General features: G+C 46.4%; 3 protein-coding genes across 5 annotated transcripts; 2 read left to right on the forward strand and 1 right to left on the reverse strand.

Moving 5' to 3' along the window:
- Nucleotides 1-453: 453 nt before the first annotated feature.
- LOC311161967 (UPF0688 protein C1orf174 homolog) lies at nucleotides 454-3,635 on the forward strand (the record flags this gene model as incomplete). Its single annotated transcript, XM_084220023.1, is given in 4 exon segments — nucleotides 454-470; nucleotides 472-655; nucleotides 1,218-1,703; nucleotides 2,447-3,635. Coding segments are annotated over 4 exon segments (798 nt in total). The 3' UTR covers nucleotides 2,558-3,635.
- A 716-nt stretch (nucleotides 3,636-4,351) lies between these two features.
- On the reverse strand, nucleotides 4,352-8,304 carry DFFB (DNA fragmentation factor subunit beta). Of its 2 annotated transcripts, XM_084220272.1 has the most exons (7): nucleotides 8,165-8,304; nucleotides 7,776-7,902; nucleotides 7,508-7,696; nucleotides 6,717-6,796; nucleotides 6,394-6,567; nucleotides 5,881-5,981; nucleotides 4,352-5,403 (listed from the first exon to the last, which is right to left on the reverse strand). In XM_084220272.1, exons 1-7 carry the CDS (start codon nucleotides 8,276-8,278, stop codon nucleotides 5,187-5,189), a joined length of 1,002 nt encoding a protein of 333 aa, XP_084076398.1. In that variant the 5' UTR covers nucleotides 8,279-8,304; the 3' UTR covers nucleotides 4,352-5,186. The 2 variants fall into 2 exon arrangements, with proteins under 2 accessions (XP_084076398.1, XP_084076397.1); XM_084220271.1 differs by having other exon boundaries at nucleotides 7,508-7,656; nucleotides 7,776-8,304.
- A 74-nt stretch (nucleotides 8,305-8,378) lies between these two features.
- Nucleotides 8,379-23,143, forward strand: CEP104 (centrosomal protein 104). 2 transcript variants are annotated; one of them, XM_084220121.1, is made up of 22 exons: nucleotides 8,379-8,428; nucleotides 9,053-9,216; nucleotides 9,712-9,885; nucleotides 10,207-10,345; nucleotides 10,934-10,999; nucleotides 11,363-11,439; nucleotides 11,583-11,751; nucleotides 12,008-12,166; nucleotides 12,772-12,999; nucleotides 13,213-13,416; nucleotides 13,918-14,085; nucleotides 14,657-14,830; nucleotides 15,166-15,342; nucleotides 15,761-15,967; nucleotides 16,970-17,086; nucleotides 17,571-17,607; nucleotides 17,686-17,758; nucleotides 18,359-18,467; nucleotides 18,733-18,871; nucleotides 19,572-19,639; nucleotides 19,862-19,952; nucleotides 21,127-23,143. In XM_084220121.1, the coding sequence occupies exons 2-22, from the start codon at nucleotides 9,104-9,106 to the stop codon at nucleotides 21,258-21,260; spliced, it is 2,823 nt and encodes a 940-aa protein (XP_084076247.1). In that variant the 5' UTR covers nucleotides 8,379-8,428; nucleotides 9,053-9,103; the 3' UTR covers nucleotides 21,261-23,143. The 2 variants fall into 2 exon arrangements, with proteins under 2 accessions (XP_084076247.1, XP_084076248.1); XM_084220122.1 differs by having other exon boundaries at nucleotides 9,712-9,870.
- The last annotated feature ends 472 nt before the right edge of the window (nucleotides 23,144-23,615 follow it).

Below are 23,615 nucleotides of genomic sequence, written 5' to 3' on the forward strand. Positions count from 1 at the left end.
GGACACCCCATCCCTGTACGTGCTCAAGGCCAGGCTGGACAGGGCTTGGAGCAACCTGGGATAGTGGAAGTGCCCTGCCATGGCAGGGAGTGGGATTTGGTGATCTTCAAGGTCGCTTCCATCCCACCCTATTTTGTGACCTGGGACGAGCTGCTTTGTCCTCACTTTGCCAGAGCTTGGTTAAGGCGATGCTGTCTGTGGTCCAAGCTAGAGGCTGCTCTGTGTGAGGAGCAGCGGTGTGTGAGGGGCTCCTGTCTGCGAGGGGTACCGGAGTGCGAAGTGGTCCGGTGCGTGAGGGGCTGCGGGCTCCCCGCAGTCACTTGGTGGGATGAGGCTGCCCTTTGCCCGGAGCTCTTTGTCGGTGCCCGGAGCCCCTTGCCCGGTGCCCGCAGCCCTTTGCCCGGTGCCCAGAGCCCGCTCTCGCCCCGGGGTTCCTGAACGGAGCTCCACAAGATGGCGAGCGCGGGCCCGCGCGCGGCCCAAGATGGCGGCGGGCGGCGCGGCGCGGGGCCGGAGGCGCTCGGACACCCGCGGCCCCGCTCGCCCGGCCCGGCCACGGCCACGGCCACGGCACCGGGCCCGGCGCTCCGCGGAGACGGCCACGGCATCCGACCCCGCACAGCCCGCGGGGGAAACAGCCGAGACGGCGAGCCCGGTAGGAGGGAGGGAGCCGGGTGGGATGGCGTGGGAGGGAAAGGCCGCGGGGCCGGGCGGTCACAGAGCGCGGGGATCTCAGGTGATTATTGACAGCTACAATCTGAGCATCATCATGTGGGAATTATCAGGAGAATTGAAGTAAATTTATCGCCGTTCTCGCCCCTCCCACGACGTTGTTTGTGCCGGTGCAGAAATACAGAGCAGATTTAACCGATTGCCTTGCTGGGTGATGACAGGCCTGGCACAGTAATTCCCATTAGCATCATCCTTAAGAAAATAAGAACATGGTGATTGACCTCTTACGGTGCTAGTTTATTCTTTGAGCCAAGTGTTTTTCTCTTGTTGGTGATGGACTGTACATTGTGGTTTATGTAAGCTGTCTGCTCCTCTTTTTCTCTCTTTACATGTACTTTATACTAATTACTTGTCTTAGAAGGTTTGGATCAAAATGCCACTTGTGTGATGGAGCCCTTCTGTTCCTTTGCAAGTAAAGAGAGGAGGTGATTTTATTCTTCTGTATTTCAAGTGATCTTTACGATCCTGTCTTTTTTTTCTAACAGTGTTCTTCACATGAAGCTGCTGAAGGACAACCTGCAAAGAGGATGAAATATGAAGAAAGCCATCTAAAATCAGAGCTAGAGGGACTCACATGTGAAAGTGGAAACCTTGCTGCACTGGGGGAAACACCTAAAACATCTGATAAGGATGGAGGTTCAGAAGATCCAAGAGACAGCAGTATAATCCAAGAAGAAAGAGATGAAAGCATTCCAGAGACTGATGAAGGGAAGCAGGAGAAGGAGCATGGTGTTTCTCCGGAGCCACACACGTTGAAATCCAGCGGTGCTCCGTTAAAAATGGGTGGATATCTGCACCACTACCATGTGTTCAGTGAAGAGGAGAGCAGCTGTGGGAGCTTTGATGGGGCCACCTCGGAGGATGCAGAGCACCCGCGGAGGCCGATGCTCCTGGAGCACAGCAGTGGCCTCTCGGATGAGGACAGCAACCAGCCCATGCCAGTGCACCGGTTCTTTGGAGATGTTGAACTGGTGAGATGATGAGTCTGTTCCTGCTTTAGACCCAGCCCTGATCTGCTTAAAATTTGCCTCAAAACTCTTGGTGAATTTGGCCAGTATTGTTGGGCCCTGTACCTCAGATAAAACTGTCTCCATCAGAGATGAAATTACTTGCCCAGCTAAATTAATTTCAGGTGTAAAATCTTTCTTATTTATACTTTTTAGTCCAGTTCCATGAGATAGGTATTTTTACTGATCAGGACATTATGGAGACACAATATTGTTGGCAAAATAGATTTTTGCTGGTCTTTGATTCTTAACAGAATCATAGAACAGCTTGGGTTGGAGGGATCTTAGAAATCATCCAGTTCCAGCCCTGCTGCATTGGGATTGTTTCCAGGTTTCTGTCTACCTCAGCTTTTGAACTAACCCAAGGGCCAGGGCGTTACATTTGAATCCTTTTAACAAGCATAACTTTGGGGCAAGTGATACTGCCACCTTTTAGGTGTTTCTTGTGGCATTTAGTGAGGATTTTTTGTTTAGGGAGCCCTTCACCCTCTGCCAATCCTCACACCAGTGGAAGGAATGCCAGCCCTGAGGCTGCCCATGGATCTGGTTTGGGCAGACTCCTCTCAAAACCCCACAGCTTCAGCTTTGTGCCACTGCTCCCCAGCTGAGGGTTGGTTCCTGTGTCAGTTGAGGGAGGATGGGAGCTGGTGGAGGTAGGAGTTTTGCCTCCACAGACTTTTCTTGTTGATTTGATCTTTTCCCTCCAGCACCTCCCAGAAGTTGTGCTCCCGAGTGTGACGAGGAGCAGGCGAGAAGCCAGGAAGCTCCATTTCATTGCAAAGGAAGATGATGATGAGGAGGAAGAGGATGATGTCTAACAACAGACTGTGAACAAATCAAACCCTTCTTCTTTCTCTTTGTAACCACATGGCAATGGCTGTGTCAGTAACATGAGGTGTCTGTTTGCCTTTTCTCAGGGAGAGAACTGGGAGAGTTTGTTTCGCTGGAATTGGCAGATACAGTATTCCAGTGATTATCTGGGGCAAATACTGAATTTTCAGTGGTTTGGAAATAAAGTACAATTGAGCACTTTACCACTGATATTTTAGAAAAAAATCCAGGGAATATAGAAGTTCTTACAGCTTTTTTGTAAATTTGAGCCTCTATCTTGAGAAAGTATTTGGTTTCACTCCTTTTTTTGCAAAATAGTCAAGAAAAGGATGCTGGAGCAAGGTTCTTTTAATTCTGCAATGTCTGTGGCATCCAGGTAATAAAGAAGCAAACTGACTCCCTGGTACAAAGAAGGTCAAAGGTCTTCCTTGTGTGGGTTGTTTACACCTAACCCAGGACCAATTAAACCTCTAAAATGCAGTTCTGCTGGCAAAATGAAATGCAGGATGTCAGAGTGGATTCAGTGTGCTCGTCTCTGCAAGTTCAGCACGTTTGCATTGCACGTCAGCTCCCCTAACACCCACCCCGTGGTGCTGCCTCCTCCCTCCACCTGCTGCTCTAAGTGTTGTCCTTTGTTGATTTCCAACTGGTTTCCAGCAGGGATTTTGGAAACAAATGATTTGGTGGTGATACACAACAAATACCGTCCTTTGGATTTGATGGACAGGGAAAGATCGCTGAGGCTGTGGGGCAGCCCCCTCTGCATGTTTAAGAAAAAAAAAAAAAAGGAGCAACCTCAGCCAATTCCAGGAACTGTTAATTCATCCAGTATTTGTGGGAATATTTCTTTGAAAGTGTGATTATGCAATAAGCTTCTAGATATTTATTGTTATAGCTCCTTCTATGTTTCTAAAAATAGAGAGAAAATGTTATCAGCAGATGGTTTAAATAAATATTAATTTCTACAGCTAGAGCTTGTTAAACATTCAAAAGTTGTAAGGCAAACAAATTGCATATGCATGGCATGGTAATGCATTCCCATTTCCACTCCAGCTGATGCATTGTTTCTGTCAAAGATATTTCTTGGCTCCTTTTCACTCTAATTCTGTAACACGGAAAAATCCAGATTTTTTAATTGCATATTCATAGTTCCAACCCAACTCTGTGTTGCAGCAGCTCCTCCCAGCATTCCTTCAGTGTTGTGTTTGCTGCTGGCTCTTTCTAGCAAACACAGTTTCACACACAGACATTCATTTCACTTACAAAATGCATTTTCAGTTTGGGGGACATGTGCCACACAGGTGACACTAGGTTTGTCACCAGAATCCTGCCAATGCTGCCCTCCCCAGTGTCAAACAGTGCAGGAAAGGAAGCTGGTAGGATCAATTGCATACAGTGGAATTAAAAATCCTGTGTTAAAAATGCACCTCCTTGCTTTTCAGCCTGCACTGTTTGGGAGGGGACTGAGTTTGTTGTTCAAAGTAAATCAATGCTCTCTGTAGCAAAGCTTCCAAGACCCAGTAATTTGGGGCTCAGGCAGAAATATAATTTCCACACAATTTCATGTGGACTAACTGGTCCAGGACCAACACTATAAGGGAAAATAAAGCTTTTTCTAGTTATTTACAGAGCAGTAAGTAGCTGGTGCTCAATTCATAAACACATTTCCCTTCATGCTCTATCACACCTGATTAATGTCTCGTGCACCTTCATGTACTCACACACACACAGATGTGGGGGCATTTTTTTATTTAAAATGTTCACACAATTTGCATTGACCATTCCAAAATTGTAGTTGCTATCAGCTGGTATAAAAAAAAAATCAAGTAAAAAATTGAACTATTCCTGATTTGTTGCCTGAGGTAGGAAATGTTTTACCAAAGCAATATTCTCCAAGGCAGTGGGTAAACATTACTGTAAACATGATCATTATAGTTGTCCTTTCTGTGGTACATCAAGTAAAACTCAAGCTGGAGGCAGAAAGTGTTAGAAATGAGAGAGAAATCAGCAGGGAAGATGGCAAACAGTGGTGGGAAAAGCAAAAAAAAATGTCACGGCCTTGCTCTTCTTTCTAGGAGATGCACATCTGAAGCAATGGCAAAGGGGTAGGTGGGGATGAGGGCAGGAGTTTGGCACAGGTGAGGTGGCAACTCTGCTGCTGAATCACCTTTGGCATTCCTGAAGCTACCTGCAAAAGGCACAGATAAAAACATGATCCTAATCCTTCTTTGTTTGGCTTAATCTCCAGAGGAATAGGAGTCTATGAGCCCCTGCAGGTTAGTTTGTAAAAAATGTTTTTTCCAAGTTTCATTTCTGTGTACTGTGAATTTTGGGCCAACACTGGCCTGAGATGACAGGGTAGAATCAGAGTCAGCCTCTGGCTTATTTTGTACCTTTATCACACTTGATTTGAGCTTGATTTGAGGGAAGCTTGTAAGGAGTGGGAAGGCAGCAGAAGACAATTAAATGGGATATTGGAGTGTGCTTTGTGAGGCTCTGGTTGGGTTACCCAGCCAGTCTTGTGCCAGGGATTCTCAAATTTAAGAAATTGGAGCTATTTAAAAACAACAGACTGACATGATTGAAAAAAGCAGCAGGTCCCTTCCAGAGACAGCACTAGGAAATCTCATGGGTTTGCTTCCTCTTTCTGTAAATTCTGGTTTTGTCACAGCTGAGGTTATGATTGGTTTTCTTATGGCAAGCAATATGTACGAGTTTTAAATTATCCAGGGTAAACAGCAGCTGATAGAAGTATTCCCAGTTCACTTCTCTCCCGTCTCGTGTTTTGACAGCTTCTGCCAGTTCTGGGACAACAGCACGTTTCTTCTCAATTCTTGGGGACACAAAAGAGAAGACAATATTGCCATCAGGAGTTTTTTCAGAATAATCAAGCCTCCATCTTCCTTTCAGAGCCAGGCAGAACTGGAATTCTTTCTCCATTACTAGGCATATGATTTTTTTCCCCCCAAGGAAATTAGTTTAGCAAATCTTGTTTGCTTCACACCAACATTTGAAATGGTTCAGAGGGGATTTTGCCGGAGAGGAGAATTCACACGGATAGTGCAGTGAGGAGGGGTTTGCTTCCATACACAGAAAATCTGCACAGAAGCAAAGCAGCTAATGAGAGGCAGCATTTCATCTGTCTTCAGGGTTTTGTTCTCACAGCAGCTGCAGCATCCCAGCACCTTCTCTCACCACATATTCACAGCAGAGCTGACTGCACAGCAGGGGAAAGGGACTAAGGCTGAACCTTTCTGGTGAAGCTGAAGGCCACAAAGCAGGTAGGTCTGGATTAACACTTTGTACATACATGTGGTCGAGATTCCAGGTGCTGAAGAGGATCCTGCTTTCCCTGTTGCTGTAGGGGTTGATGGAATGCTTACAGGGGCAGTCATCTCTGTCAAAAGGTCCCTGTGAAAGGTGTCATGCTTGTAACCCACTTGTCACACCAGAGTGGTCCTGCCACATGCTAGTGAACCAGAGAGATCCTGCACCCACATCCCCCCCAGCCTGACAGGGCACCCAGGAAGCTGTTTCCTTCCTCTAATGTTGAGGGGAGAATGGAATAAACTGATAAAAGGGGAAGTTTAAGTCAGGTATACAGAAAAAATTCCATGTGAGGGTAGGGAGGCCCTGGCACAAGTTGCCCAGAGAAGCTTTGGCTGCCCTATCCCTGGAAGTGTCCAAGGCCAGGCTGGATGGGGCTGGGAGCAAACTGGGTAGTGGAACGTGCTCCTGCTCATGGCAGGAGTGGAATGAGATGATCTTTAAGGTCCCTTCCCACCCAAACCATTTCGTGATTCTTCAGGAAGGCTGCAGGTACCTGACAGGAGAACCACCCCTCTGCAGTGCACAGGCGTGCTGCCTCCTCCTCCTCCCTTCTGTCAAAGTAGCACCCGTTGTACTTCACAGATTTCAGTTTATCTGCCATCAGGTCGATTATCCCTCTGTAGGCATCTCGTGCTGCAGGATGAACATTTGAAATAAAACCAGTAACCTAGAGGGGGGAAACCCAGCAATCACTCCTCTGTTCTGTGGCAGCCTGAGGCTCTTTTCTACAGCACAACTGTAGAAATACTTTATATTCCTGCAGGTACAGAATTACTGTTACAGCTTGACATAAGTTACTTCAACAGAAACTTTTACCTCTCTCATGTAGCCCCGCATTCTGCTCTCACAGCTATGCCGCAGGTAGCTGGATTTGTTCTTGAACCGAGACTCCAGCCCTGGAGGGAATGAGATTATTTTGTACCTCAGCACAGCTCCTGCCCAGCTGGGAGTTCATGCTGGCTTTCCACTACCTCAGGTTGCACAGGCTTTTTAATTTCCCATTTTTATTTTACTGGTTCAGGACTACCCTGCTCTTAAGCCCTTAAAAGGATGCTGAAGAGAATCTACTGAGAGAGCAGGAGCTGGTATTGTTATGTTCCTCATTACTCTGTATATGTGGAACACCAAGAAATTGTGAAAGGAAAGCAATTGTTGGGGAAGAACTGCAGTAACAGCTTGGCAATGGGAAGGGAGGCTTGTAGATTGTAAAGAGAACATAAAGCTGGCAGAGATGTCCCAGTTACTCATACACTATTAGCAAATCATTAAAACATCATAAATGTAGATTTATACTAATGGGGGAAATGCATTCCAGAGCTATCTTTATTAAACCAATAGGGAACACCATTAAAAAAAAAACAATTTTAGCTTTGATACTAATCTACTAACACATTTAGCTTTAGATATAAATGTGCATGTACTTTAAAGAAACCTAAAGACATGTACTAATAGAAGGGATAACTAAAGCCCTGACCCGGCACCCAATCCCACCAGCCAGAAGAGCTCCCAAACTTTGCTTTAAGAGCAACAAAACTGACAGAAGTGACTTTCCAGAGCAGAGCAAGACCCAGGAGACCCGTAGCAGCTCCCTACGGCAACAAACGCACCTTCAAACCATTTCTTGTCGTCTTCCTTGTTCTCGGCCAGGATGTTTTCGCTCAGGTTGTGGATGAGATCCGCCAGCAGCTTCTGCCTGTGGGGAGCTCGCTCGTCCGTCAGCAGCCTCCGCGCAGCCTCCACCACAGCGCCCTGCTGGCTGCAGAAGGCGGCCAGGAGCCGCTCGATGTCGCTGGCACCTGGGGCAGGTGAGGCGGCACCGGCTGAGCCCCCGGGGCCGGCGTTGCCCCCGCGCCCCCCGCCCGGCCCCGCACTCACAGCCCTGCCAGCTCTCCCCGGGGCCCAGCAGCACCAGCTCCGTCTGCGGCGGCAGCGCTCGGAAGTAGCTCTCGGTCAGCTCCGTGCCGTCCTCGTAGAGGCAGAGGCGGCTGCCTGCCAAGGGAAGCTGCCCCACGGGCGGGTGAGAGCCCGGCTCCGGGCGGGCGGGACTCCTGCTCCGGGCCGGTGAGAGCCCGGCTCCGGGCGGGTGAGAGCCCTGCTCCGGGCAGCCCCGACCGCAGCGGCTGCAGCTCCGCACGCGTCTCGGCGGGCAGCTCCAGTCCCGGCCCGGAGCTGTGGCACCCGCTAGTCCCGGTCCCGTCCAGCATCGGCAGATCCTCCCCGCATCTGTAAGCAGCATCCCAGCCTGGTATCGTCCCGTCCCGCACCTGCAGCAGCCGGCAGCCCTTCCTCAGCAACCCGCGCAGGCTCCCGGCCGCCACCCCGAACTTCTGCGGGCTGCCGCACCCGCGCAGGCGGAAGGGCCGCAGCGGCTCCGCCATGGCCGGGCCGGGCCGGGGCCGCTCCGCGCCCGGGGCCGGTGCCGGTGTCGGGGCCGCCCCGCGCAGGCGCCCCGGGGCCGGCGGGGCGGTCGCGCCTGCGCGGCGCGGCCGCGTTGCCATGAGAGCGGCGATGGCGCCGCGCTGAGCCAGGTGGGGCCCGGCCCGGCGCTTCCCCCCGCGCCCCGCTCTCCCTCAGCCCCGGGGACACCCCCCAGGTCCCGCCAGGCTCCCCCGTGCTTTGTCCGCCGCCCGGCCTGGCTGTCCTCCCGGAGCGGTGCGGCCGTGACCCTTCCGGGCCTGCGCCGCTTGCGGGGTTGGGGCCGGCGAGCGGAGGGAGGGACGGGGCCGGTGTTGGTGCCGTAACGCGGCCCGGGGTGGGCAGCGGTGCTCCCGGTGCCTGTGTCCCCGGCAGCAGCCGCGGGGGGTGCGTGGCTTTCCCAAAAAACCTAAATTGACCTTGTGATTTGCTTTTTGTTCGTGTGACTCCAACGCCCAGAGCATCGTGCAGCTACAGGTTTGGTACAGGTTGCTCTTGTATGCATTTGGAACTCTTGCTTTCAAGGTCCATCTTGGGTTAGCAGGTTTAATGAATTGGCAGATTGCTCTGCAAGTGATCGAAATCCTCTTTTTGCTCAGCACTAATCAAACCTGCGCCTAAAGAACATTTATGGTGCCAATGTTAATATATTTGCACTCATCATCTACTGACTCGACCGACCTCGGGATGCAATTATTTGACTGTAGTGCCTCAGTGGGTTTTTGTCACCCTTCCAGGGATGAGTTTAAGCTTGAAGGCCGTGGCTGTGACCAGCTCATCTGCCCAGGATGCCCCACAAGATCGGTTTCACGGTGGTCAGCTCGTCGGGACACGAGGATGGGTTCAGTGCTCGGGAGCTGATGGTTCATGCACCGACAGTGAACGGGTGGCGCTCGCCCAGGTACTGGGAGGGGATGGCCTTGGAGCACTGAATTTCTGAAGCACCAACTTTAAAACGAGTGGCAGATGGACCGTGCATGGCCAGAGCAGTTTACAGTATCCCAAACCAAACTGATAAAACACAAAAAAGTTACTTTAATCCCATGGAACCCTTATCCTGGGGGGAAAAAGCACCTTGGTTAACACCTAGAGGGATTGTATTGTATTTAAATAAAGTCCTGGAAAATGAAGATGTTTTTGTTCTTGTCAGTCTTGGAGTTTGGCTTAGTATGAAAAATCCATTTGACATCTTCTAAACATGTGTGGGGTGCCTGAAGATATGCATACAGTAAAGGGAAGGGAAAAGTCTTTCCATTCTACTCTTGGGATTCTTACAATATTTATATTATTGGCTTACAATTAACAACTTGAAAGTTCCATAAATAAATGTTGCTCAAGTTGGAAGTGAAAGCTGCTTTAAAATGATGATTGAATTCAGAAACTGTGTCTCTTGCAGGCTCTGTCAGTACCCCCAGGAAATCACCCTGCAGCTGGTGGAGAGGTGTCGGATCCGGAAGCTGCAGCTGCTCGCTCACCAGTACATGATTGCAAGCAAAATTGAGTTCTACATCAGTGAAAGTCTGCCTGAGTACTTTGCTCCCTATCAGTCAGAGAGGTTTCAGAGACTTGGGTGAGACAGAAAGTTCTGGACCAGTTTAATGTCTTAATCAGAAAAGCTTCAGGGGAAAATAACACTCAGTGTGGGTTGTGTGTGATGTGGTCATGCTGTGTGAGCAGCTGGGAGATCCTGGACTTCTGTAGATCTGTGACAAAGCTGGAGATGCAGGTGAATTGCCTTGCCAAGTGACAGCACACAGTTATTTCAGTTGTAAGGTTATGAGGGAGGTTTCACAGTTGTTTTAGTTATGAGGGAGTTTTAAACCTGAGGGTCAGAAACCCACCCGTGTGTTTGGCTGTATTCTCTGCTCACGTGTTACCTTTTCCTTCCCAGATATGTCCCTCTCTCAGACAATGAGAAGACTGATTTCAGAGCTCGAGAGTTGAAATCTGTGTATATGGATGCAGTTGGCCAGTACCTGAAGCTGATTTTCCATAAAAATTATGTCAATAAATACAACTTGTATGGGCAGGTGAGTTAGAAGTCCTTACCTGGTAACCTAGGTGACACTTCATAGTAAAGAGCAGGCACAGAAATCTGCTCCCTTGATGTGTAGAAGCAAAAAACATTAGTTGAATGCTCCTGGGTTTATTTAAGTTTGTTTTAAAGCACAAAACACAAATAGCAGGCTAGAAGTGAGTTGGGGTCAGGTGGATGCGCCTCATCCAGAAAAACTGACTCAAGGGCACATTCTGTCACTCTTGTTTGTGTTGAGGTTTAGCCACACAGCAGGGGCTGTGTTTAGGACAAGGAACTCCCTCTGAGAACAGCTCTGGGGTCACAAAGCCACTCTGAGTGCTTTGGACTTGTTGTGGCATTAAGTGAAGGTGTTGCACAGCCACCATGGTGCAGACACACAAACACCTGCTCAGTTCTGCTGGGACTCATTTCAGACCATGGGCTTGTAGATTTGGTGATACATCTTCAATGGAGCAGGAGGCACATTTACCACTCTGCTTCTCTCTGCTTCCATGTCACCCTCCTGACCACAGGCCCTGGTGTCTGTTCCAAGAAAAGAGGAATGAGCTTACACATTTCCATTTTCTGTGAATTTCTGCAGGTTGCCCTGGTAGCTGTGAACATCATTGGGGATCCAGCAGACTATGGCATTGACAGCATGGGCAGTGTAAGTCCAAAGCATCCCCGTCTTTACTGATGCTCCATTTCTCCAGTACAGGTTCCTGGAGTAATGGGATGACCTTTTCTTGTGCCAATTCTTCAGCAGAGCTGTGTTGCATTAATTTATTTTTAATGTTTTCTTAAAGCAAGGAAGTTGACCCTAATATGGGAGTGCAAAAATTAAAATATAATCAGTTGGGGCATTTTCATTTTCGTTGTCTCCAAGTTCTCTTGCTTCACTGTGCCCCTAAACATCAGTGTTCTACATTGCAGAGCTGATGTTGCTTGTGGCAAGTCAGAATTCTGTCTTGAACAGACACCTGATGTTGGTGAATGTACATTAAGATTTTCTTTTTCCACCCTTCCAAAGCCTTCCAGAGAGAAGCTGATAGATCACTACTTGGGAATTAAATTGGATGACCCTGCCTTGGATGGAACTTACCTTGGGTATGTTTGTTCTTTGCATATACCCTGGCAAAACCTCTGTTTGGTGTAAAGCAGTGGTTGATCTCTGTGTTTTGTTAATTCCCTGCTAATGAAAAGAGAAGCCTGCCTTATTGTGGTTTACTTTATTCATTTTGTGCCTTCAGGAAATGTGACTCCATTTCACCTCTGGACGATTTGGCCTTTGACATGTACCAGGACCCAGAAGTGGCTCAGATAATCCGGAGGCTGGATGAGAAGAAGAGGGAAGCTGTGCGTCTCGAGTGCTATGACCACGCCAAGAAGCTCAAACAGGCCATTGCAGACTTGCAGAAGGTGATATTGGAAGATCTTTGACACCTAAGTGGAGCAAAGCCCCAGTGATCCATCAGGGCCTTGCTGTTTGTGTGGAATTGTAATGATTTTCAATCTATTTCCCAAAAGATTAATTTTAAAATCAGATAGCTTGATTGAGTAATTTGTCTGGAAGCAATGAAACAAGTAGAGGAGGGTGATTCCAAGAAGTGCTCAGTGAGATGATTCCAAGGAATGTTCAGTGAGATGACTCCAAGGTCATTTGTACCAATCCTAGGTGGGCGAGCGACTCGGCCGGTACGAGGTGGAGAAGCGTTACGCCGTGGAGAAGGAGGATTATGACCTTGCCAAGAAGAAGAAGGAGCAGATGGATGAGTACAGGCTGAAGGTGTACCAGCAGCTGGAGCTGCACGACCTCCTGGATGCACAGCTGCTGGTGGGTGCTGTTAGTCCAAACTCAGGAGGGTGTTCTAAATAGAAATGGCAGAGCAGCCAAAATTCATTCACAGGTTAATGGAAATTTTGAGATTTACTAGAGCATTTCAGTTTTCTCTTTGGATTGTGGAATTCTCCAACCTAAGACTGTCAATGTGGTGTTTTATGAACATGCTTGGTTCTCCATAAATCCCATTAAACTGTTGAGGTCTCAAGAAAATAGCATTAGAATCCTGAATGTTTTGCATAATTTCAAGACTACCTGATGCAGATGAATAAGGTACTGTCTCATATTTTGGAGGGGTAGAGGAGGCTTAGGGTGGTATCAAGGCTAACCATACAGCATCCATGTGATTTTTTTATATCCATACAGTTATGTAATGTGCTCAGAAGAGGAAATTTTATAATCTCTCCACACATGCACCCACACAGAATTATTTTCTGACTGTTTCATAAGGCTGCATCCAGTGGGAATGATGACACACCTGTGAGCCAGGTTCAATGTTTAATTGAATTCACTAGAAGCCTGTTGACAGAGTTGTAGCTATACTGAGAGATTTTAGCCCATTTTTAGCCGTGCTGTAAAAATCTTCTCCCCTTTCTCAGATCCGAAAAACTGAGTTGCCTTTGGGATCTGTGAGTGGCACTGAGAGCCTCCAGAGCTCCCCTCCTGAGCCTGCAGACCCACCCCAAGGAGAGCCTCCGAGGGCAGAGCCTGTGCTGGAAGAGCAGTTGGTGGATCCCACTTCTTCTGAGCCTGTTGTTCCCTACCAGTCCCCTCTTTCTCCTCAGACTCAGCCCACAACCTCCAAGGAAGTGTTTTCCAAGGAAAATGTGAGTAGCGTTCCCTCTGTTACTACAGAAACCTGTCAGAGCAAACAATCTGATGTCCAACCTTCCAAATAATGTGGTTATTCTCATGGTTAACTGGGTTGTGATGCTGCTTTGATGTGAGAAAATTGCACTGAGGTGAAAAGACCAATTAGTGATAAAACCACTTCGCATCTGAGTCGTTTCCAGAACAACAAATTTTATCTTTTCTGCTAGGCTGAAATTTTACCTTATGATGAGAGACCTCTCCCAACCATCTGCAAGCAGGTGGATGAAGCTGTTGCCTGTATTGAGCCAGAGGTGACTGAGGAGGATGTGGGTGATGCTCCAAGGACTGGTAATGCTGGGGAGCCTGAACAACTCACACAGAAGGCACTGAGGGAAGCCAGCCCTGTTGTGGAAGTTTTTGGAGAGACTTTGGTAAAAACCACTAAAACAAACCCAAAACTCAGTAAAACAAACCCATGGGTTATTGTGCTCTGTGTTAAGAGGATTTTTATGTGTTTAGAGCTGCTATTTTGAAATCTGGGCTTAAATTTGACCTTGGCTCTATGGATGCCTGTTTACAGCATTTTTACCAATCTGTGGCTTTGATGATTGATTACTTGATGTGCTAATAAACAGACAGGATCCAGCAGACTGCTTTAGGGTGTGGACCCAGAACACCCATGACTTGCCACTGTCTTTTGGAGGGAGAGAAACCCTCCTTGTGCCGGGAAGGGCTCCATGAGCCTGACCTGTTAATCCCATTTCACTCATCTCATTTCAAAATGTGTGCTTTTAATAAAGCTAGATTCCTGTGGACAACACCTGGGGACTTCATGCTTCAGTTCAGTTTGAGTCTGGTTCTTTCTATAAGTGTTAAATATGTATTGAAATATCTGTAGGGACCTTTTAAGAGATAGATTGTTCTGTGCTCAGGTTTCAGGAGCCTATTCCAGAACTTGGTCATGTCGAGAAGAGGCTTTACTGGCTGTGTACAAGAAGCTGATGGAGGTGTCAGTGGACACTCCAAAGGAGGATTTAAGGAACATGCTGAGGGCTGCTGTTTTCCTTGTGAAGAGGGCCATCAAAGACACTGTATCTTCAGTAAGTTGGGATAAGTTCAGTGCTCCAGTGAAGAACTGGCAGCCAAAATTGCAGGACCTTGGGGTTAGGATACTTTGAACAAATAGTTTATAAAGCTACCGTTGAATAAAAAACCCAAAAATCAAAACAAAGCCCCTCAAAACTCCCTAAACAACTGGGCAATGTCTGGCATTGAACAGATGGAGAAAACTGCCTTGGGCTGAGCCATGAGCTGATGCAGTAAATGTGCAGTGAGGCTGATCCTTTTTCTTTGTTAAATCTGAAATACAACAATGAAATAATTTCTAGTTTCCAGCTCAAAGTACTGCACTTAGCTGAAGGACACTTGGCCATCAAATAAACCTTAAATAAGAAGAAAAGAAGAAAATTGAGCTGGTACTCTTTATGAAACAATTTCTGAAACCTTTCACCTAAGTCCTAGCAGCAGGTTTTCTGGAAGACAGGTGTCTGAAGTATCTTCCATTAAGGGTGCTACTGTAATTCAGATTAAGAATAGATTTTACTGTATTGTCTGGAAACAGGGGGCTCTGTGTTGGTTTTGCTCAGTGTTTCCTTTTTCTTTTTAACTTAGGTTTTTCAGGCTTCCCTGAAACTTCTAAAAATGATCGTTACCCAATATATACCAAAACACAAACTGGGGAAGCTGGAAACTTCTCATTGTGTGGAAACAACCCTGCCACATTTGCTTTCTAGAACAGGAGACTCTTCATCCCGTCTTCGTCTTCTGGCTTCAACCTTCATCCAGGTGGGTGTTTCCCTTCAAATTAGGGAGCTCCTAGGTGAGAAACTCCTGATCAGAATGGACTGTGAGACCAGGGTTGGCTGCTGTGAACTGTTATAGCTTATCAAGAATCTTACCACAATTTATTGGAGAATAGCTGGGGTTGGAAGGGCTCACTGGAGATCATCCAGTCCAACCCCTTGCCAAATCAGGGTCCCCTGGAACAGTCTGGGGGTACCTGCTGCAGCTCTGATTCTTGTGTTCTTTGCTGTAAGTGGCTTACAGAGATGAGAAAACTGCTTTGCAGAGACAGGTAATTGTCCTTATCCAGTGTGCCCACTAACTCTGTGTGTTTCTAGGAAATGGCAGTGTGTCCTGAAGTAAAACCTCTCCAGATTATTCCAGTGCACCTGGTTAAAACATTAAAACCAAACTCCCCAACACACCTGGCAATGAGTCACGTGGAACTGGTGGAATCTCTCTTGGCAGCCATGGGGACTGAAAACTCTGGGTTTACCGTCAACAACGTCATGAAGGTAAGAGGTCGAGCTTACAGCACAGGGAGGATTTTCTGATGGTTTTCTGGGGGCTTGCCTTGCTTTTTTGGAGTGCTTGAGAATTCCTCAGGAGGTATATTCCCCTGATCAACAGTGCTGGTAATTTTAGAGCAGGTTGGACAGGGCTTGGAGCAAGCTGGTCTAGTAGGAAGTGTCCCTGCCCATGGTATGGGCTGGAATGAGATGAGCTTTAAGATCCCTTTCAACCCAAACCATTCAGGGATTCTATGAAGCAAGATGTTAATATCTGGAAAAAAGAACCAATGAGTTGAAAAGTGTTTGCAACAACCTGTCTTGTAGGAAGATTTCTCCCGCTGCAGGAGAGTCTTGGACTAATAAACCAATCCTTAAAAATGTGAGAAAAGTGAGACAATAATTTTTTAATCATTATTTCCAGTTTGCCACGGAAGCTCTGGAGCACAGGGCTCATGAGGTGCGTGAGGTGGTGCTGAGGATCATCTTTGCCATGTACAGGGAGCACAAGGCAGCTGTGCTGGAGTATCTCCCTCTGGACGACGCCAGCGCCCGCAGGACCGTGCGCTACAAAACTCTCTTTGAGGGCTTTGCCAAAATCGATGGGAAACCTTCTGAAAGTGAAGTGAAGGTATGTAAGGAGAGGCAGAACCTCCAGGGCTGCTTTAGGCATGGTGTATTGTATTTGTGGGGCTCCCAGACAAAGGAAGGAATGATGAATCTGATTCCATGTTCTCAGAAGGCTCATTTATTACCTTATAATACTATATCATATTAAAGAATACTATACTAAACTATACTAAAGAATACAGAAAGAATATTTCCAGAAGACTAAAAAGATAATGAAAACTTGTGACTCTTTCCAGAGCGCTGACACAGCTTGACCCTGATTGATCAGTAAGTCAAAACAATTCACATGAAAATCAATGAAACAATCACCTGTGGGTAAACAATCTCCAAACACATTCCAAAGCAGCAAAATACAGGAGAAGCAATGAGATAATTACTGTTTTCCTTTTTCTCTGAGGCTTCTCAGCTTCCCAGGAGAGAAATCCTGGGCAAAGGGATTTTTCCAGAAAATATGACAGTGACAGTGGTGTTTGGCTGAGTGGTGTCCTGATTTCGTGGCTGGATTGGACAGTGCAGGGAAGCAGAGTGTAGTATCCCATGAACTGTCTCCCCTCAGCCAATTCCCAAGGGCATTGCACCACAGAGTTTATTCCTCCTGTGAGGAAAACAAGACTTCCCCATGGACCTCTGCCTCACTCCAGGTGTGTCAGTACTGTTCCTTAGCAGGGATAGCTGAGTGTACTCCCTGTGCTCACTCCTGGGAATAAAGCCAACAAGGAATGCTGAGATGGACAAGCAGTTTGGCAAATGCACAAATGCTGTCTTCTGCTGTCAGTCCTTGGGAACAGTAAGCCCAAAAGCTCTGCCAAATGTTCCTTTCAGGTAGTGCAGGGGAATTTGGGAGGAGGGAAGTGTCACTGTATCACACCCATCACTTAACCAAGCAGGACATTTCCTCTCCTGCATCAACCATGAGTTCTGTGCTGATGTTTTTTGCAATCTCTTGTGTATGAGGAATGGTTCCAAAGCTTTTGGAACTGACAGAGTATTTATTTCCTGCCAGGCACAGAGAAAAGCAGCAATGGAAGCAGAGAAACAGACAAAGGAAGAAATGAAAGTTCCAAAAGGCCACCCAGAAGCTCTCAAATTAGTGTTACAGGCAGAGGTTGAAGCTGAAGAGGTGAGCATGTTTCAGTTCAAGGTTGTTTTAATCCTTTGCTCCTTGATATCATGGACTTAGATAATGAGCATTGGTGTTGTCTTATTAAAAAGAGCGAGAAATTCTAGACATACCCTGGGTGACTTTTCTCCTCAGCAGCCCAGCTTAAAGTCTGGAGTGTTCTTCCTCCAAACATAGTGTAAAATTTGGATTATTTATTATAACACAACAATAATACCTTTATAATAAATTAATGTATATTATAATATCTTTGTAATATAATATATCTAATACCTTTGTAATAAAGCAATAATACCTTTATAATATAAAATATTATTGTATTGTATATCTTAATACAAGAGATTTGCCCTAGAACTAGAAGCACAAATGTTGTAGTGCATTGGCTGTGCTGCTAAATTTTAAATTCCAGACAGAAATCAGAATATAGTGTGTTCCCTTTCTCTCTGGAAGGCAAATTTCTGAGTTGAATTTCTTTGTTTGATAGGAGAAAGAACCTTATTTTCAGAAGACAGAGAATCAAGGTAGGTAGTTTCAAATAAGAGTTAAGAAATGTAGATTAATTAAAATGTGATCTTGGTTTAATAGTTCTCTCCTTACAGGTGGCCAGGTATATGAAGCTTCAGCAGCAAACATTCAGGAGGAACTTTCCTCTGTTACAAATTACCTGGATAAGTAAGTGAGATGAGCCTCTAATCACCTTAAGCCCTTGGTGTCACCTGTGAGCTCCTAACAGTAATAACATTTTTCCAGTAGATCAAAGCTAATTCCTTCAGCAGTGAAACAATAAAGACTAAAATCTCTTCTAACAGATTTGAAATGATCACCAGGCAATCCTTTGTGCTTTTCTTTGAAGTTCTTGGATAGTGTGACTTGGTACTTTTTTTTTCTGAGTATTTGCTTGTGGGCTAAGAAATAGCCACAGTTTAATGCTCAGCTGCCAGTGTGAAACAGGGGGAAAATATGGTGTGGCTTTGCTGGGTGTTGTAAAGGAAGGGCATAGAAGAAGCCCTTGGAAATTCTTGAGCCAGGAAAGCCAGTTTTGATGAGGTCCTCTCAGAACTTCTGTAGAATTAATCATTCTCTAGGAAAAAATGCTCTATAGTTGTATTTACCCTAAATTACAAGCCAGCACTTGCCCCATCCTAAGCTCAGCTCTACTCAGGGGAAAGAAACTCTTCAAGATATTGTGTGCTTTTGAGAACAGCTTGGAACAGAAGGAGCAGGGCTCATCTATTTCTCTCTGATGTCACTGATGTTTGTATTTTTTCCCAGCTTGTGTATTTTTTGTGGTGAAAGGAACGAGTCCTTCACTGAGGAAGGGTTGGATCTGCATTACTGGAAGCACTGCCCCATGTTAACCCGCTGTGAGCACTGCAAACAGGTCAGACTGAAATCCCCAGAGCTGCTAAATCATGGACTGCTGTTGTTCTGGTTTAGAGGCACTGCAAGACGTTTAACACATGGGCAGGTGAATTCTGAACACACCTGTGTGATTTGGGTAGTGCTTTTGGCAAAGAGCACCAATGGAAAATGAGTTAATAGCTGGACTGAAATGGAATTTTCCCTTTGTCATTTTGGAAAGTGAGGCTGAGCTGATGAATCCCATCTCTGCTTGCTCAGCACAAACCTTGCTGGCTGTGTTGCAGATGCTGGAGATCTGCAGCCTGACAGAACACCTGCTGACTGACTGTGACAAAAGGGACAGCTTTGGGAGGTGCCCACGCTGCAGAGAGGCTGTGCCCAGGGATGAGCTGGCCAGACACATAAAGAGCAGGATTTGCAATCGTGAGTAGCTCCAGACAGGAAGGTGGAACATCAGAGGTTCAGATTTCAAACACCAGGGATCTTTGGCAAGTCAGGCTGCTTGTGTTTCAGACTTAGGGATCTAGGTAAATCCTCAGGAGGGAAAAGATTTGGGATAAATGGCTGAGTTTTCTGGTGCTTGGCCTCTGTGTTGGGAGGGTGAGTGAGAAGACTGGGAAATCTCTTCCATATCCCTGTAGATTAAGCACTATCCCAGCACAGAAAGGCCATGGCCCAGTTGGAGTGAGCTCAGAGGAGGCACCAAGGTGGTCAGAGGGTTGGGTCACCTCTGCTCTGGGGAAAGGCCAGGAGAATTGGGATTGCCTGGAGGAGAAAAGGCTTTGGGGTGACCTAATTGTGGCCTTCCAGTAGGAGCTGAAGGGCCTACAAGATAGGGGGAGAGAGGCTGTTTGGAAGGGCCTGGAGTGACAGGACAAGGGGGAGCAGCATGATCTTTAAGGTTCCTTCCAATCCATGTGATTCTGGATTCTGAGATTCCTTTTGATCTTGTTTTGATGAAGATGATTAATCACAGGGCTTCTTTGGGAGCAGTTAATGGTAACAGGGCAGGAGTTGGGTTAGACATGGGGTAGTTTTATGCTACTTGCTCTGCAGATTCTGTTATTGTGTCTGAAATTAACCTCTCTTTGCAATTCTTATATTATTTTTCAAACAATTTCAGCTGCCAAACCAGAAAATGTGGCAAACCACTGCCCTTTGTGCCATGAGAACTTTCCTCCTGGAGAAGAGGTGAGGCCACCCTTCACATTGGGCAGATGTTGTTATGGGTTGGTTTAATGTGATGGATCTTTCAAGATATATTAAAATAATGGAAATATTAATTTCTGTTTAATAGCAAGGAGCTCAATACTTTGAAAAAGCAGATTCAAGTGCTGTTGATATAAAGTCTGTACACAATTAATTCTAATTTTGGTGGAGTTGTGCTATCATTGCTTTTGTAATTGCCTTCAGGCCTGGAGATCTCACCTGATGAGCAGAGATGGCTGCAAAATGAACCAGAGGAGGACATCCCTCCTGAACAAAACCATTGTGGTGCAGCCTGGTAAGACATCAGTTAATGATAATAACATTTGTACTTGTTACTGTGCTGCCTTTGCTTAAGGAGAGTGTTACATCCCCAAGAGCTGGGCCTGTGCAGCTCCTGGTTTGCATTTGGGAGAGCTAAGTGATAGTTCTTGTGCTGGAGCAGTGTGCCTGGGGAGCAAATTCCCAAAATCATGCAATCACAGTCATGTTCAAAGGAGGACACAAGCTCTGCTGGTGGGGAAAACTGGCAGATTTGATAAATTGATCAGTTCAGGGATTTTTTTTCTGCAGAACAAAATGACCATGAATAGAACAATCAGCTGAACAGTGTTCTGGAAAGCTCCTGAATGCTGACACAGGGAACCAGAGCCTGATTTAGCTTTTAGTGTCCAATCAAAGGTTGCTAATCTGATCCTAATTACAGGGTGAACTGAACAGTGAGTGCTGTGCACTGCTTTTCCAGTCCAGTCCAGACTCAGGAACCTGACAGATTTATCACTGTGCAGCTTTTTCACGATCAAAGAGACATTGATGATGTCAGGTGGTTTTTTTTTTTTCAACAGTTGCTTTTATGAAGAACATGGAAAATCCTTTTATTTCCAGAACAAAGAAGTTAAACAAACTGCCTGCAGCACCAGAACTTTTGGCCAGTAACATCCAAACCTTTCCTCTTTCAGACTCTTTGGAGTTTTCTAGTCAGCTCTGTGTTGAGTTCACCTGCTCTGAGCTGTGCTCTGCTCCTGTCTGCATGTCACTATCCCAGGTTCCTGGAAAGAGCTGTGGAATTGCCCACTCCAGCTGACCTAAGTGAATTGTGGGGTTTAAACTCAGCACTTTCCAGTGTTGAACTGGTTCCCCAGTCCTGTCTGTCTGTCCTCAGCTTTGCTGTTTTTACTGGCTAATGAGATACCAGTAGGTTGGTAGTTTGTTACTGCTTAGAATTTGGAAACAGAAGTAAATCTTGCCTGGATAAGCTGTGATTCCAGAGCTATTTCCTAGGGGTAGGAAAGGAGCCCTGACCATTCAGTCTGACACTGCTGGTGTGGAGCATGCTGAGGCTCAGTGCCTGCCAGCTGCTGATTGCTTCAGTTATTCAGACTTAACAGATCTTGGGAATCAAAACAGTGGATTAAATTCACTCCTGGGACTAGATATGCTTGTAATAATGATCTCTATTTTTCTCTTTGCAGCCAAAGCAGTTGGCCACTATTTAAGGAGACCAGGTCCTTCAGGAGCAAAGTTTCAATCTCCTTCAATAGGAAGCAAGATCAGAACTCGAGGGGGCCCAAATAAAAACACTGGCAAAACATACTCAAAGCGATGACAGGACAAGTATTTCTTCCTTTGTCTGCATAACTGGGCACATGGCTTTTCTGAGCTATTTAAAAATTGTAGGCAACTTGTATCATCTTTTATGTGGGTTGTTTTTAGCCTTGAGCAGTGCCTGGTGTGATCCCCACGGCGTTGCTGTCACTGCAGCACTGGGCTTTGCTTTGCCAGGAATGCTCATGTTGGAAATACCAAATGTTCTGGGACAAAAACATTATTTTGACAGATAACTGTGGTCCCCTTTCCAATCCCATGTAAGTAATTTAATGAGTTCAAAGCCATTATTTATGTCAGGGGAGAGAAGTCTGTTTCCTGGTGCTCAAGGAACAGGAACCACACATGGGGGAAGTCTGACCTTGTGCGTGTGTCAGATTTAGGGTTCTAAAGGCAGCAGAGCTGCAGCCAAAGCACTGCTCAGTCCCAGGAATTTGCACCAAATGGAAAAGTCAGAGTGTTGGCTGGATGTTTTCTTGGTTGTGCCACTGTGCAGGAGGTGACAGGACATTGTGGCCTCTCTCACTGTGCACCAAGTGCCTTAGGAGCCCACTTGGCAGGAGGGTTAAAATAAACCCTCCAAGTCTGTATCCCCAAGAAATGGCCCCTTACAGAGATGAAAAAAATTATCTTGGTTGGGTCCTCAAGAGCTTGAATTAGTAAATTTAGCCCTTTTTGCCTGCTTTAGTGCACTTTCAGCTCAAATACTGAGCTTCTCTGGTTAGATATTGATTAAAATCACCAGCCACAGACTGGAGCATGTGGTTTTAAACAACTTCAGAGAGATAGTCTATTAAGACCAAGGCATGAAGCTTTGTACCAAAGCAGCCATTCTCACACCTCTAACATTCTCTCTTTAACATTCCAGCTGTTGCTTTCCACTGTGGAATTGGTACCATGGGCATGGGAATGAGTGGTGATGATAATCTGAGGGGAAATTTGGGGGTTTTTGCTCCCATGGAGTGACTCTGTGGTGTTGTTTTGTATATAGAGCTGACTTTGTAATGCAGTTTTTCTAGGTTGCCTGCAGCCTGCATACCAGCTTATGGATTTTCCAGGTAGATCAGTGTGCTTGGATTTCAAAATTCTTTGTATAAATTGTTTCTCTAACTCTTCCAAACACATATTTCAATATTTACACCCACATTAGGAACATATATATAGGTTTGTTTTTTTTTCCCTTTAGTGACATGGGTTCCTATATGAGAGCCTGATTCTCTATGCTAAATAAATAATAAATATCTCAAAATAGCCATTGATCTTGCTCAGAGGTGTAAGGATGAAACCTACTCTGTGGTACAATAAGGAAATAACTTAGTGGTGATAAAATAGCAATTTTTTAGAATGTGAAAGGACCCTTTTGGAGTACAGTAGTACCACCAGTGTCGTGTTCAAAGGTGGATTTACTGGGGTTGCTCCTTCATTTACTGGGTTTGCTGCAGTGGCAAAATAAACACTGGAGTGAAAAACACCATGAGGTTTGGTGCTGTGCCACCAAGTGTTGAGCAAAATATTCTAGAGAAAATCCATTGCAGAGGTGTGGGTCTGGGCAGTGAAAGAAGGTCTGCAAAGTGTTGGACTGGAGCCTGGATTTGGCTACAATGGGGCCTCAGGAGGAAAGCAAGGAAGGAGTGTGGTCCTGAGTGATCTCTGTCCATTTGAACAGTGCCTGAGTGTCAGCTGAGGTGTTTTCATGTGTCACTGCACAGATGGTTCCAGAGCAGCCCCTGTCCATGCGTGCAGGAGTTGATCTCAGACCTCGTGGTGTTCCACCACAGCAAGAGAGCAGTTTATACTGATTGCATGTTCCTAAGTGCTGGATGAGCAAATCACATATTGAAATCTGGGAGATTTTATCAGGAAAATGAGTCACTTGTGTTAAATGTCGGCTATTTTTATTGCACATATTTAATAAATTACTTTATCCAATCTGGAGGGAATGTCTGCATTTTCCACCTGCAACAACAGAAATGGGTACAGAATGGGGTGAGGCTTTGGTTCCTGCAGCACCTGTGGGTACCTGTGAGTGCTGTACCTGCGTGAGCCCTGCCTGTGAGACCTGTTCCTGTGTGTGAGCTGGATCTGGACCTGTACATGTGTGAGCTGTACCTAGAGCTGCGTGGGCCATGCCTGTGTGACTTGTACCAATGTGTGCTGCACGGGTGTGAGCTGTGACTGGACCTGTGTGACTTGTACCAGTGTGTGCTGCACGGGTGTGAGCTGTGACTGGACCTGTGACTTGTACGTGTGTAAGCTGTGCCCGGTCCGGTGCGGCACCGCTGGGGCAGACGCGCGGCTCAGCAGCGCTGCGGTGCCGTGTTTTGCCCTTGTTTAAGGTCTCACTGCTCCTGGATGC

This window comes from Fringilla coelebs (assembly GCF_963513975.1).
Source record: "Fringilla coelebs genome assembly, chromosome: 22".
NCBI lineage: Eukaryota > Metazoa > Chordata > Aves > Passeriformes > Fringillidae > Fringilla > Fringilla coelebs.